This window comes from Manacus candei, unplaced genomic scaffold (assembly GCF_025592945.1).
Source record: "Manacus candei isolate 608988 ecotype Guabito, Panama unplaced genomic scaffold, ASM2559294v1 h1tg000532l, whole genome shotgun sequence".
Classification (NCBI taxonomy): Eukaryota; Metazoa; Chordata; class Aves; order Passeriformes; family Pipridae; genus Manacus; species Manacus candei.
In genome coordinates, this window is record NW_026138580.1 from 32,547 (window position 1) to 47,599 (window position 15,053).

At 63.8% G+C, this 15,053-nt stretch overlaps 1 protein-coding gene across 1 annotated transcript in view; it reads left to right on the forward strand.

Moving 5' to 3' along the window:
• Positions 1-2,099: 2,099 nt before the first annotated feature.
• The window catches only part of LOC127465920 (myosin-6-like), a 44,253-nt gene continuing 31,299 nt past the window's right edge, over positions 2,100-15,053 (forward strand). Inside the window, exons 1-9 of the mRNA XM_051776448.1 lie at positions 2,100-2,300; positions 3,529-3,672; positions 6,013-6,169; positions 9,356-9,383; positions 9,465-9,573; positions 9,670-9,762; positions 11,370-11,433; positions 14,616-14,714; positions 14,815-14,918. Coding sequence (XP_051632408.1) covers positions 2,100-2,300; positions 3,529-3,672; positions 6,013-6,169; positions 9,356-9,383; positions 9,465-9,573; positions 9,670-9,762; positions 11,370-11,433; positions 14,616-14,714; positions 14,815-14,918 — 999 coding nt within the window. The remainder of the gene's footprint in view (positions 2,301-3,528; positions 3,673-6,012; positions 6,170-9,355; positions 9,384-9,464; positions 9,574-9,669; positions 9,763-11,369; positions 11,434-14,615; positions 14,715-14,814; positions 14,919-15,053) is intronic.

Below are 15,053 nucleotides of genomic sequence, written 5' to 3' on the forward strand. Positions count from 1 at the left end.
TGCTATGGGGTGCACAGGGGGGCTATGGGGGTATAGGGTGGACTATGGGGTGAACAGGGGGGTTATGGGGGTACAGAGTGGACTATGGGGTGCACGGGGGGGGCTATGGGTGCACAGGGGGGCTATGGGGGTACAGGATGGGCTATGGGGTGCACAGGGGGGTTATGGGTGTACAGGGTGGGCTATGGGGTGCACAGGGTGCTATGGGGTGCACAGGGGGGCTATAGGGGGCACAGGGCATCTATGGGGCACCCAGGGGGTCCATGGGCTCCTCAGTGCTTCTGTGGGGCACACGGGAAGGCTGTGGGGTCTCTGGGGCACCCGAGGGGTCTCTGGGGGCCGTGGGCAGGTTATGGGGGTCTGTGGGGTGCACAGGGATCTGTGGGGTCTCTGGGGCACCCGGGGGGGTCTCTGGGGTCTGTGGGCAGGTTATGGGGGTCTGTGGGGCGCCCAGGGATCTGTGGGGTCTCTGGGGCACCCGGGGGGGTCTCTGGGGTCCGCGGGAAGGTTATGGGGGGTCTGTGGGGTCTCTGGGGCACCCGGGGGGTCTCTGGGGTCCGCGGGAAGGTTATGGGGGGTCTGTGGGGCGCCCAGGGATCTGTGGGGCACAGGGGCCTGTGGGGTACAAGCCCCTCACCCTCCCCGTGCCCCCCCAGATCTCCTCCATCCAACCCACCGGACCTACAGAGTGCAGGTAAGGGGGGGCCGGGGGGGTCCGGGGGGGTCTGGGGGGGTCCCCCGAGGGGTTTCGGTGGGTCCGTGGGGCTGTGGTTGGGGGTCTGGCCCCCTCCACCCCCCCCCCTCAGGTGGCACTTGGGGGGGGTCCCTCCGTCGCTCCCGCAGCCCCCTCCGTGGCCTCGGGGGAGGGGGGTCATTTGAGGGTCTCGGGGGGGTCGTTTGAGGGTCTCCGGGGGGGTCATTTGAGGGTCTCGGGGGGTCCGCGGGGCTCTGGCCGGGGGTCTGTCCCCTTCCCCAGCCCCCCCGGTGACCGCTGACCACCCCCCCCCACCCCGACGCGGGGCTGGGGGGGCCGAGGAGTGGGGCCATGGGGGGGCTGTGGATGGGGGTCCAGCCCCCTGCCCGCCCCCCCCTCGGTGACTGACCCCCCCCAAATGTCAGACGCCCTTCTGGCGGCTCTGGGGGGTCCACCCACGACCATGGGGGGGTCCATCCCCTTGCCCCCCCCCCCCGGTGACTGTCCGTTTGAGGGGGGTCGTTTGAGGGTCTCCAGGGGGTCTGGCGGCTCTGGGGGGTCCACCCATGACCATGGGGGGGGTCCATCCCTCTGCCCCCCCCTCAGTAACTCTCCCCCCCCCCCCCAAATGACAGACGCGGTGCTGGCGGCTCTGGGGGGTCCACCCATGACCATGGGGGGGTCCATCCCCTTGCCCACCCCCCCCCCAGTAACTCTCTCCCCCCCCCTCCCCAAATGTCAGACACCCTTCTAGCGGCTCTGGGGGGTCCATCCATGACCAAGGGGGGCCGTGGGCCGGGGTCCATCCCCCTACTCCCCCCCCCCAAATGGCAGACGCTGTTCTGGTGATTCTGGGGGGGTCCACCCATGACCAAGGGGGTCCATCCCCTTGCCCCCCCCCCCCAGTAACTCTCTCCCCCCCCTCCCCAAATGACAGACGCGGTTCTGGCGGCTCTGGGGGGGTCCACCCATGACCATGGGGGTCCATCCCCTTGCCCCCCCCCCCCAGTAACTCTCTCCCCCCCCCTCCCCAAATGTCAGACGCCCTTCTGGCGGTTCTGGGGGTCCACCCATGACCATGGGGGGGTCCATCCCCCTACTCCCCCCCCCCCCGGTGACTGTCCGTTTGAGGGGGGTCGTTTGAGGGTCTCCAGGGGGTCTGGCGGCCCTGGGGGGTCCACCCATGACCATGGGGGTCCATCCCCCTACTCTCCCCCCCCCAAATGACAGACGCCCTTCTGGCGGCCCTGGGGGGTCCATGGGGGTCCATCCCTCTGCCCCCCCCCCAGTAACTCTCTCCCCCCCCCTCCCCAGATGGCGGACGCGGTGCTGGCGGCCCTGGGGGGTCCATGGGGGGGTCCATCCCTCTGCCCCCTCCCTCAATGACTCTCCCCCCCCTCCCCAGATGGCGGACGCGGTGCTGGCGGCCCTGGGGGCGGCCGCCCCCTTCCTGCGGCCGGGCGAGCGCGAGCGGCTGGCGGCGACCACCCGGCCCTTCGACCCCCGCGCCGAGTGCTTCGTGCCCCACCCGGCCCACGAGTTCGTCAAGGGCAGGGTGGTCGAGAGGCAGGGGGGCAGCGTCAGCGTGGAGACCGAGCTGGGAGAGGTGGATCGGGGAGGGGGGGGGAGGGTCTCTGGGGAGCTGGGGGGCTTCTGGGGGGGTCTATGGGGCGCCTGGAACTTGGGGGGCTTCTCCACGGACTTGGGGCTGTCTATGGGGGGAGGATTTGGGGGGGTCTGTGGGGCACCTGGAACAGCCTTGGGGGGGGCTTCTGAAGGTCTATGGGGCACCTGGAACTTGGGGGGCTTCTCCACGGACTTGGGGCTGTCTATGGGGGGAGACATGGGGGGGGGGTCTGTGGGGCACCTGGAACAGTTTGGGGGGCACCAGAAGCCTTGGGAGGCTACTGGGGGGGTCTATGGGGCACCTGGAACAGCCTGGGGGGCACCAGGAACCTTGGGGGGGCTACTGGGGGGGTCTATGGGGCACCTGGAACTTGGGGGGCTTCTCCACAGAGTGGGGCTGTCTATGGGGGGAGGATTTTGGGGGGTGTCTATGGGGCACCTGGAACAGCCTGGGGGGCACCTGGAACCTTTGGGGGGCTTCTGAGGGTCTATGGGGCACCAGGAACAGTTTGGGGGGCACCAGGAACCTTGGGGGGGGGCTACTGGGGGGGGTTCTATAGGACACCTGGAACTTGGGGGGGCTTCTCCACAGACTTGGGGCCATCTATGGGGAGGGGGGACTACGGGGGGCTCTATGGGGCACCTGGAACTTGGGGGGCTTCTCAGGACCACCCAGACCCCAAAATGTCCCATCCCTGGACTCCTTGGGCACCCCAGACAGAGGACGAGGGGGCTTGGGGGGTGTCACGGGGGGGTCGGGGGGTGTCACGGGGGGGGTCTCAGTTATGGGGTGGGGGCTCGGGGGGAGTCACGGGGGGCTCGGGGGTGTCACGGGGGGGTCGGGGGGTGTCACGGGGGGGGTCTCAGTTATGGGGTGGGGGCTCGGGGGGAGTCACGGGGGCTCGGGGTGTCACGGGGGGGTCGGGGGGTGTCACGGGGGGGGTCTCAGTTATGGGGTGGGGGCTCGGGGGTGTCACGGTGGGCTCGGGGGGTGTCACGGGGGGCTTGGGGGTGTCACGGGGGGCTCGGGGGTGTCATGGGGGGGGTCGTGGGGTGTCACGGGGGGGGGGACGAGGTGGAGCGAGGAGACCCCAAAACGCGTCACCACAGAGACCGACTTCGGACGGGGGGGGGCTCAGGGGGCTCGGGGGGTCTCCTCTGCCACCGGACCCCCCCCCCGGCTGACCCGGCCCGCGCCCCCCCCCCAGACGGTGACGGTGAAGGAGGCCGAGGTGCACCAGCAGAACCCCCCCAAGTTCGACAAGATCGAGGACATGGCCATGCTGACCTTCCTGCACGAGCCCGCCGTGCTCTTCAACCTCAAGGAGCGCTACGGGGCCTGGATGATCTACGTGAGACCCCCCCCGGGCCTGGGGGGGACCCCCGGGAATGGGGGGGGGGGTCTGGGGGGCTGGAACCCGCGGGGGACTCGGGGGGTCTCTATGGGGCACCTGGAACTTGGCTGGGGGGCAGCTGGAGAATGGGGGGGCTTCTCAGAGGATTTGGGGTTGTATATAAGGGGGATTTGGGGGGGGGGGGGTGTCTATGGGGCACCTGGAACTTGGGGGGCTTCTGAGGGTCTATGGGGCACCTGGAACAGCCTGGGGGGCACCAGGAACCTTGGGGGGGCTTCTGAGGGTCTATGGGGCACCAGGAACCTTGGGGGGGGCTTCTGAGGGTCTATGGGGCACCAGGAACCTTGGGGGGGCTTCTCCATGATTTGGAGCCATCTATGGGGGGGGATTTGGGGAGGGGTCTATGGGGCACCTGGAACAGCCTGGGGGGCACCAGAAACCTTGGGGGGGCTTCTGAGGGTCTATGGGGCACCAGGAACCTTGGGGGGGCTTCTGAGGGTCTATGGGGCACCAGGAACCTTGGGGGGGCTATTGGGGGGTCTCTATGGGGCACCTGGAACTGGCTGGGGGCAGCTGGAGAATGGGGGGGCTTCTCAGAGGATTTGGGGTTGTATATAAGGGGATTTGGGGGGGGGGGGTGTCTATGGGGCACCTGGAACTTGGGGGGGCTTCTGAGGGTCTATGGGGCACCTGGAACAGCCTGGGGGGCACCAGGAACCTTGGGGGGGCTTCTGAGGGTCTATGGGGCACCAGGAACCTTGGGGGGGGCTTCTGAGGGTCTATGGGGCACCAGGAACCTTGGGGGGGCTTCTCCATGGATTTGGAGCCATCTATGGGGGGGGATTTGGGGAGGGGTCTATGGGGCACCTGGAACAGCCTGGGGGGCACCAGAAACCTTGGGGGGGCTTCTGAGGGTCTATGGGGCACCAGGAACCTTGGGGGGGCTTCTGAGGGTCTATGGGGCACCAGGAACCTTGGGGGGGCTATTGGGGGGTCTCTATGGGGCACCTGGAACTGGCTGGGGGCAGCTGGAGAATGGGGGGGCTTCTCAGAGGATTTGGGGTTGTGTATAGGGGGGGACTTGGGGGGGGTCTGTGGGGCACCTGGAAGAGTCTGGGGGACACCAGGAACCTTGGGGGGCTATTGGGGGGTCTCTATGGGGCACCTGGAACTGGCTGGGGGCAGCTGGAGAATGGGGGGGGCTTCTCAGAGGATTTGGGGTTGTGTATAGGGGGGGGACTTGAGGGGGTCTTTGGGGCATCTGGAGCAGCCTGGGGGGCACCAGGAACCTTGGGGGGGCTTCTCCACGGACTTGGGGTTGTCTATAGGGGGGGACTTGGGGGGGGTCTGTGGGCGCCTGGAACAGCCTTGGGGGGCTACTGGGGGGTCTATGGGGCACCTGGAACAGCCTGGGGGGCACCAGGAACCTGGGGGGGGCTTCTGAGGGTCTATGGGGCACCTGGAACTTGGGGGGGCTTCTCCATGGACTTGGGGCCATGTGCAGCCTGGAGGGGCTTCTGGGGGGGCTCTATGGGGCACCTGGAAATTAGGGGCTTCTCAGAACTCCTTTGGGCCACCCCAGACCCCAAAATGTCCCATCCCAGGACCCCCCAACCCCCTGACATCCCATCCCTGGACCCCCCAGACCCCAAAATGTCCCATCCCTGGACCCCCCAACCCTAAAATGTCCCATCCCTGGACTCTTTGGGCACCCCAGACCCACCTCCAGCCCCCCCTGGAACCCCCCCAACCCCCTGACATCCCATCCCTGGACCACCCCAGACCCCAAAAGTCCATCCCTGATCCCTCAGACCCCAAAATGTCCCATTCCAAGACCCCCCAGACCCCAAAATGTCCCATCCCAGGACCCCCCAGACCCCAAAATGTCCCATCCCAGGACCCCCCAGACCCCAAAATGTCCCATCCCAGGACCCCCCAGACCCAAAATGTCCCATCCCTGGACTCTTTGTGCACCCCAGACCCACCCCCAGCCCCCCTGGGCCCCCCCAACCCCCCTGATATCCCATCCCAGGACCCCCCAGACCCCAAAATGTCCCATCCCTGGACCCCCAGACCCCAAAATGTCCCATCCCTGATCCCTCAGACCCCAAAATGTCCCATCCAGGTCCCCCAAACCCCAAAATGTCCCATCCCAGGACCCCCCAACCCCCTGACATCCCATCCCAGGACCCCCCAGACCCCAAAATGCCCCCCAGACCCCCCCAAACCCACCTCCACACCCCCCCTACCCGTGCTATCCCTCCCGGCGGGTTTGCCCCTCCCGTGGGGGTGTCTCCCCCTGACCCTGCCCCCCCCCTTTTTTTTTGTCCCCCCCAGACCTACTCGGGGCTGTTCTGCGTCACCGTGAACCCCTACAAGTGGCTCCCCGTGTACGACCCCCAGGTGGTCGCCGCTTACCGGGGCAAGAAGCGCAACGAGGTGCCCCCCCACATCTTCTCCATCTCCGACAACGCCTACCAGTACATGCTGACAGGTGGGGACCCCCCCCAAAAAATGGGCCCGAGGGAGAGGGGAGACCCCCCCGAGACTCCCCCACCCTCAATGGGTCCCCCCGGGTTTGACCCACCTCGCCTGGGTGGGGGGAGAACCCCAAGACCCCCAACATCTCCCCCCATCTTGTTCCCACCTGGTGCTCACTTGGAGGGGGAGAACCCCAAGACCCCCAAAATCTCACCTTGGTACCACCTGGTGCTCACCTGGGTGGGGGGAGAACCCCAAAACCCCAAACATCTCCCCACTTTGGTCCCACCCGGTGCTCACCTGGGAGGGGGGAGAACCCCAAAACCCCAAACACCTCCCCCAGCCTCACCTGGGAGGGGGGAGACCCCCAAGACCCCCAAAATCTCACCTTGGTACCACCTGGTGCTCACCTGGAGGATTGGAGACCACCAAGACCCCCAAAATCTCCCCACCCTGGTCCCACCCGGTGCTCACCCGGGTGGGTGGAGAACCCCAACCCTACCTGAAGACCTCCCAACATCTCCCCCAGCCCCACCTGGTGCTCACCTGGGAGGGGGAGAACCCCAAAACCCCAAACATCTCCCTCCATCTTGGTCCCACCTGAGAGGGTGGAGAACCCCAAAACCCCAACATCTCCTCACCTTGGTGCCACCTGGTGCTCACCTGGGGGGTTGGAGAACCCCAAAACCCCAAACACCTCCCCCAGCCTCCCCCACTCCTCACCTGGGAGGGGGGAGACTCTCAAGACCCCCAAAATCTCCTCACCTTGGTCCCCACCTGGTGCTCACCTGGAGGGTTGGAGACCCCCCAAGACCCTCAAAATCTCCCCCAGTCCCACCCGGTGCTCACCTGGGATGGGGGAGAACCCCAAGACCCCCAACATCTCCCCCCAACTTAGTCCCACCTGGTGCTCACCTGGAGGGGGAGACCCCCAAGACCCCCAAAATCTCACCTTGGTGCCACCTGGTGCTCACCTGGAAGGGGGGAGAACCCCAAGACCCCAAAGACCTCCCCCAGCCTCCCCCACTCCTCACCTGGGAGGGGGGAGACTCTCAAGACCCCCAAAATCTCCTCACTTTGGTGCCACCTGGTGCTCACCTGGAGGGTTGGAGACCCCCAAGACCCCCAAAATCTCACCTTGGTGCCACCTGGTGCTCACCTGGGGGGGTTGGAGAACCCCAAAACTCCAAACATCTCCCCACTTTGGTACCACCTGGTGCTCACCTGGAGGGTTGGAGACCCCCAAGACCCCCAACATCTCACCTTGGTCCCACCTGGTGCTCACCTGGGAGGGGGGAGAATCCCAAAACCCCCAACATCTCCCCCCATTTTGGTCCCACCTGGTGCTCACCTGGGAGGGGGGAGAACCCCAAAACCCCAAACACCTCCCCCAGTCCCACCTGGTGCTCACCTGGAGGGTTGGAGACCCCCAAAACCCCAAACATCTCCCCACTTTGGTACCACCTGGTGCTCACCTTGGAGGGGGGAGAACCCCAAAACCCCAAACACCTCCCCCAGCCTCACCTGCTCCTCCCCTCAAGACCCCCAAAACCTCCCCCAGCCCCACCTGGTGCTCACCTGGAGGGTTGGAGGCCACCAACACCCCCATCCAAAGACCCCCAACATCTCCCCCCAACTTGGTCCCACCTGGTGCTCACCTGGGAGGGGGGAGACCCCCAAGACCCCCAACAACTCCCTCATCTTGGTCCCACCTGGTGCTCACCTGGAGGATTGGAGACCACCAAGACCCCCAAAATCTCCCCACCCTGGTACCACCCGGTGCTCACCCGGGTGGGGGGAGAACCCCAACCCTACCTGAAGACCTTTCAACATCTCCCCCAGCCCCACCTGGTGCTCACCTGGGAGGGGGAGAACCCCAAAACCCCAAACATCTCCCTCCATCTTGGTCCCACCTGAGAGGGTGGAGAACCCCAAAACCCCAAACACCTCCCCCAGCCTCCCCCACTCCTCACCTGGGAGGGGGGAGACTCTCAAGACCCCCAAAATCTCCTCACCTTGGTGCCACCTGGTGCTCACCTGGGGGGTTGGAGACCCCCAAGACCCCCAAAATCTCACCTTGGTGCCACCTGGTGCTCACCTGGGGGGTTGGAGAACCCCAAAACTCCAAACATCTCCCCACTTTGGTACCACCTGGTGCTCACCTGGAGGGTTGGAGACCCCCAAGACCCCCAACATCTCACCTTGGTCCCACCTGGTGCTCACCTGGGGGGTTGGAGAACCCCAAAACCCCAAACACCCTGCCCAAATTCACCTGCTCCTCCCCTCAAGACCCCCAAAACCTCCCCCAGTCCCACCTGGTGCTCACCTGGGGAGTTGGAGACCACCAACACCCCCACCCAAAGACCCCCAACATCTCCCCCCAACTTGGTCCCACCTGGTGCTCACCTGGGGGGTTGGAGACCCCCTGAGACCCCCAAAATCTCACCTTGGTACCACCTGGTACTCACCTGGGAGGGGGGAGAACCCCAACCCTACCTGAAGACCTCCCAACATCTCCCCCAGCCCCACCCGGTGCTCACCTGGAGGGTTGGAGACCCCCCAAGACCCCCAAAATCTCCCCACTTTGGTACCACCTGGTGCTCACCTGGGGGGTTGGAGACCCCCCAAGACCCCCAAAATCTCACCTTGGTGCCACCTGCTGCTCACTTGGAGGGTTGGAGACCCCCCAAGACCCCCAACATCTCCCCCAGTCCCACCTGGTGCTCACCTGGAGGGTCGGAGACCCCCAAGACCCCCAACATCTCCCCCCACCTTGGTCCCACCGGTTGCTCACCTGGGCAGTTGGAGACCACCAACACCCCCACCCCAAGACCCCAACATCTCCCCCCAAATTGGTCCCACCTGGTGCTCACCTGGGAGGGGAGAGAACCCCAAAACCCCAAACACCTCCCCCAGCCCCACCTGGTGCTCACCTGGAGGGTTGGAGAACCCCAAAGACCCCAAACATCTCCCCCCACCTTGTTCCCCCCTGCTGCTCACCTGGAGGGGTGAGAGACCCCCCAAGACCCCCAACATCTCCCCCCGTCTTGTTCCCCCCCTGCTGCTCACCTGGAGCGTTGGAGACCCCCAACACCTCCCCACCTTGGTCCCACCTGGCCTGTCCCTCACCTGGAGGGGGGGGTGGTTTGAAGACCCCCAACCCCCCCTCTGACCCCAAATCCCCTCTGTCCCCCCGCAGACCGTGAGAACCAGTCCATCCTCATCACGTGAGTCCCCGCCCCCCCCGGCGACCCCCCTTGACCCCTCCTGACCCCCCCTTGACCCCCCTTGACCCCGTTGCCCCCCAGGGGCGAGTCGGGGGCGGGCAAGACGGTGAACACCAAGAGGGTCATCCAGTACTTCGCCAGCATCGCCGCCATCGGCGACCGCAAGAAGGAGGCGGCCAACGCCAACAAGGTGAGGGGCGGGGCTCTGGCCACGCCCCCCCGCCCGCAGACCCCTCCCCTTGGTGCCCCCAGACCCCCGGAGTGACCCCCCCAAACCCCCCCCCAGGGCACCCTGGAGGACCAGATCATCCAGGCCAACCCCGCGCTCGAGGCCTTCGGCAACGCCAAGACCGTCCGGAACGACAACTCCTCCCGATTCGTGAGCGGGGCGGGGCTCGGGGGGCGGGGCTTAGGGGGGGTGGGGCTTGAGGGGTGGGGCTTGGGGGGGTGGGGCTTGGGGGGTGGGGCTTGAGGGGTGGGGGCTTTGTGTGGGGTCTATGGAGGGGAAACTATGGGGTGGGGTCTGTGGGGTGGGGTCAGTGTCTGTGGGGTGGGGTCTATGGGAGGTCTATGGGGTGGGGTCAGTGTCTGTGGGGTGGGGTCTATGGGAGGTCTATAGGGGTGGGGTCAGTGTCTGTGGGGTGGGGTCAGTGTCTATGGGGTGGGGTCTATGAAAGGTCTATAGGGTGCAGTCAGTGTCTATGGGGTGCAGTCAGTGTCTGTGGGGTGGGGTCAGTGTCTGTGGGGTGGGGTCAGTGTCTATGGGGTGGGGCCTATGGGAGTTCTATGGGGTGGGGTCAGTGTCTATGGGGTGGGGTCAGTGTCTATGGGGTGGGGCCTATGGGAGGTCTGTGGGGTAGGGTCATTGTCTATGGGGTGGGGTCAGTGTCTATAGGGTGGGGTCAGTGTCTATGGGGTGGGGTCAGTGTCTGTGGGGTGGGGTCTATGGGAGGTCTATAGGGTGGGGTCAGTGTCTATGGGGTGCAGTCAGTGTCTATGGGGTGGGGTCATTGTCTGTGGGGTGAGGCCTGTGGGAGGTCTGTGGGGTGGGGTCAGTGTCTATGGGGTGGGGTCAGTGTCTGTGGGGTGCAGTCAGTGTCTGTGGGGTGGGGTCTATGGGAGTTCTATAGGGTGCAGTCAGTGTCTATGGGGAGGGGTCATTGTCTATGGGGTGCAGTCAGTGTCTATGGGGTGGGGACAGTGTCTATGGGGTGGGGTCAATGGAAGGTCTATAGGGTGCAGTCAGTGTCTATGGGGTGGGGTCAGTGTCTATGGGGTGCAGTCAGTGTCTGTGGGGTGGGGTCTATGGGAGGTCTATGGGGTGGGGTCAGTGTCTATGGGGTGGGGTCAGTGTCTATGGGGAGGGGTCATTGTCTATGGGGTGCAGTCAGTGTCTATGGGGTGGGGTCAGTGTCTATGGGGTGGGGTCAATGGAAGGTCTATAGGGTGCAGTCAGTGTCTATGGGGTGGGGTCAGTGTCTATGGGGTGCAGTCAGTGTCTGTGGGGTGGGGTCTATGGGAGGTCTATGGGGTGGGGTCAGTGTCTATGGGGTGGGGTCAGTGTCTATGGGGTGGGGTCTATGAAAGGTCTATAGGGTGCAGTCAGTGTCTATGGGGTGCAGTCAGTGTCTATGGGGTGGGGTCAGTGTCTGTGGGGTGGGGTCTATGAAAGGTCTATAGGGTGCAGTCAGTGTCTATGGGGTGCAGTCAGTGTCTATGGGGTGGGGTCAGTGTCTGTGGGGTGGGGTCAGTGTCTATGGGGTGGGGTCAATGGAAGGTCTATAGGGTGCAGTCAGTGTCTATGGGGTGCAGTGTCTGTGGGGTGGGGCCTGTGGGAAGAACTCACAAGGAAGGGTCCGGTGGGCGGGGTCTGTGGGGATCTGTGGGCGGGGTCTTTGGGGGATCCGTGGGCGGGGTCTATGGGGTGGGCTGGGGTCTGTGGGGCGGGGTCTCTGCCCCACTCACCCCCCCCCTTCGCCCTCCCAGGGGAAATTCATCCGGATCCACTTCGGGGCCACCGGGAAGTTGGCGTCGGCCGACATCGAGACCTGTGAGGGGCCACGGGGCTTGTGGGGCGGGGCTTGAGGGGCGGGGCTTGAGGGGCGGGGCTTGTGGGGTGGGGCCTGTGGGGTGGGGCCTGTGGGGTGGGGTTTGTGTCTGTGGGGTGGGGGCTTTGTGTGGAGTCTATGGAGGGGAAACTATGGGGTCAGTGTCTATAGGGTGCAGTCAGTATCTATGGGGTGGGGTCTGTGGGGTGCAGTCAGTATCTATGGGGTGGGGTCTATGGGGTGCAGTCAGTATCTATGGGGTGGGGTCTATGGGGTGCAGTCAGTATCTATGGGGTCAGTGTCTATGGGGTGCAGTCAGTATCTATGGGGTGGGGTCTGTGGGGTGCAGTCAGTATCTATGGGGTGGGGTCTGTAGGGTGCAGTCAGTATCTATGGGGTGGGGTCTATGGGGTGCAGTCAGTATCTATGGGGTGGGGTCTGTAGGGTGCAGTCAGTATCTATGGGGTGGGGTCTGTAGGGTGCAGTCAGTATCTATGGGGTGGGGTCTGTGGGGTGCAGTCAGTATCTATGGGGTGGGGTCTATGGGGTGCAGTCAGTATCTATGGGGTCAGTGTCTATGGGGTGCAGTCAGTATCTATGGGGTGGAGTTAATAGGGTGCAGTCAGTATCTATGGGGTGGGGTCTATAGGGTGCAGTCAGTATCTATGGGGTGGGGTCAGTGTCTATAGGGTGCAGTCAGTATCTATGGGGTGGGGTCTATGGGGTGCAGTCAGTATCTATGGGGTGGGGTCTGTGGGGTGCAGTCAGTATCTATGGGGTGGGGTCTGTAGGGTGGGGTCAGTATCTATGGGGTGGGGTTTATGGGGTGCAGTCAGTGTCTATAGGGCACAGTCAGTATCTATGGGGTGGGGACTGTAGGGTGCAGTCAGTATCTATGGGGTGGGGTCTGTAGGGTGCAGTCAGTATCTATGGGGTGGGGTCTGTAGGGCACAGTCAGTATCTATGGGGTGGGGTCTGTAGGGTGCAGTCAGTATCTATGGGGTGGGGACTGTAGGGTGCAGTCAGTGTCTATGGGGTGCAGTCAGTATCTATGGGGTGGGGTCTGTAGGGTGCAGTCAGTATCTATGGGGTGGGGTCTATGGGGTGCAGTCAGTATCTATGGGGTGGGGTCTATGGGGTGCAGTCAGTATCTATGGGGTGGGGACTGTAGGGTGCAGTCAGTGTCTATGGGGTGCAGTCGGTATCTATGGGGTGGGGTCTGTGGGGTGCAGTCAGTATCTATGGGGTGGGGTCTGTGGGGTGCAGTCAGTATCTATGGGGTGGGGTCTGTAGGGTGCAGTCAGTATCTATGGGGTGGGGTCTATGGGGTGCAGTCAGTATCTATGGGGTGGGGTCTATGGGGTGCAGTCAGTATCTATGGGGTGGGGTCTATGGGGTGCAGTCAGTATCTATGGGGTGGGGTCTGTAGGGTGCAGTCAGTATCTATGGGGTGGGGTCTATGGGGTGCAGTCAGTATCTATGGGGTGGGGTCTGTAGGGTGCAGTCAGTATCTATGGGGTGGGGTCTATGGGGTGCAGTCAGTATCTATGGGGTGGGGTCTATGGGGTGCAGTCAGTATCTATGGGGTGGGGACTGTAGGGTGCAGTCAGTATCTATGGGGTGGGGTCTATGGGGTGCAGTCAGTATCTATGGGGTGGGGTCTATGGGGTGCAGTCAGTATCTATGGGGTGGGGTCTGTAGGGTGCAGTCAGTATCTATGGGGTGGGGTCTATGGGGTGCAGTCAGTATCTATGGGGTGGGGTCTGTAGGGTGCAGTCAGTATCTATGGGGTGGGGTCTATGGGGTGCAGTCAGTATCTATGGGGTGGGGACTGTAGGGTGCAGTCAGTGTCTATGGGGTGCAGTCAGTATCTATGGGGTGGGGTCTATAGGGTGCAGTCAGTGTCTATGGGGTGGGGTCTGTAGGGTGCAGTCAGTATCTATGGGGTGGGGTCTGTGGGGTGCAGTCAGTATCTATGGGGTGGGGTCTGTAGGGTGCAGTCAGTATCTATGGGGTGGAGTCTATGGGGTGCAGTCAGTATCTATGGGGTGGGGTCTGTGGGGTGCAGTCAGTATCTATGGGGTGGGGTCTGTAGGGTGCAGTCAGTATCTATGGGGTGGGGTCTATGGGGTGCAGTCAGTATCTATGGGGTGGGGTCTGTAGGGTGCAGTCAGTATCTATGGGGTGGGGTCTATGGGGTGCAGTCAGTATCTATGGGGTGGGGTCTATGGGGTGCAGTCAGTATCTATGGGGTGGGGACTGTAGGGTGCAGTCAGTATCTATGGGGTGGGGACTGTAGGGTGCAGTCAGTATCTATGGGGTGCAGTCGGTATCTATGGGGTGGGGTCTGTGGGGTGCAGTCAGTATCTATGGGGTGGGGACTGTAGGGTGCAGTCAGTGTCTATGGGGTGCAGTCGGTATCTATGGGGTGGGGTCTGTGGGGTGCAGTCAGTATCTATGGGGTGGGGTCTATCGGGTGCAGTCAGTATCTATGGGGTGGGGTCTATGGGGTGCAGTCGGTATCTATGGGGTGGGGTCTGTGGGGTGCAGTCAGTATCTATGGGGTGGGGTCTGTAGGGTGCAGTCAGTATCTATGGGGTGGGGTCTATGGGGTGCAGTCAGTATCTATGGGGTGGGGTCTGTAGGGTGCAGTCAGTATCTATGGGGTGGGGTCAGTGTCTATAGGGTGCAGTCAGTATCTATGGGGTGCAGTCAGTATCTATGGGGTGGAGTCAATGTCTATGGGGTGCAGTCAGTATCTATGGGGTGGGGTCTATGGGGTGCAGTCAGTATCTATGGGGTGGAGTCAATGTCTATAGGGTGCAGTCAGTATCTATGGGGTGGGGTCTGTAGGGCACAGTCAGTATCTATGGGGTGGGGTCTATGGGGTGCAGTCGGTATCTATGGGGTGGGGTCAGTGTCTATGGGGTGCAGTCAGTATCTATGGGGTGGGGTCTATGGGGTGCAGTCAGTATCTATGGGGTGGGGTCACCCACGCTGTCACCCCCCGCCCATCTCCCCCTGTCCCCGCCCCTCTCCTCACCCCGCCCATCTCCCCCTGTCCCCGCCCCTCTCCTCACCCCGCCCATCTCCCCGTGTCCCCGCCCCTCTCCTCACCCCGCCCATCTCCCCGTGTCCCCTCCCCTCTCCTCACCCCACCCCTCTCCCCTTTCCTCCCCCCCAGACCTCCTGGAGAAGTCCCGCGTCATCTTCCAGCTGAAGGCCGAGCGGAACTACCACATCTTCTACCAGATCCTCTCCAACAAGAAGCCGGAGCTGTTGGGTGAGCCGGGTGGGGCCGGGGGGGTTTCTCCGTCCCCCTCCTCCCTAAACGGGGGGTTTGGGGCCGGGGGTGCTCAGCGGTGTGTCCATCCCCCGGCCAGAGATGCTGCTGGTCACCTCCAACCCCTACGACTACGGGTACGTGTCCCAGGGCGAGGTGACCGTGGCCTCCATCGACGACGCCGAGGAGCTGCTGGCCACCGACGTGAGCGGGGACGGAGGGACGGAGGGAGGGACGGAGGGAGGGAGAGAGGGAGGGGCCTTTGGATGTATGGATGGGTCCAGGAGTGGATGAGTCCTTGGATGGATGGATGGGTCCATGGATGGATGAGTCCTCAGA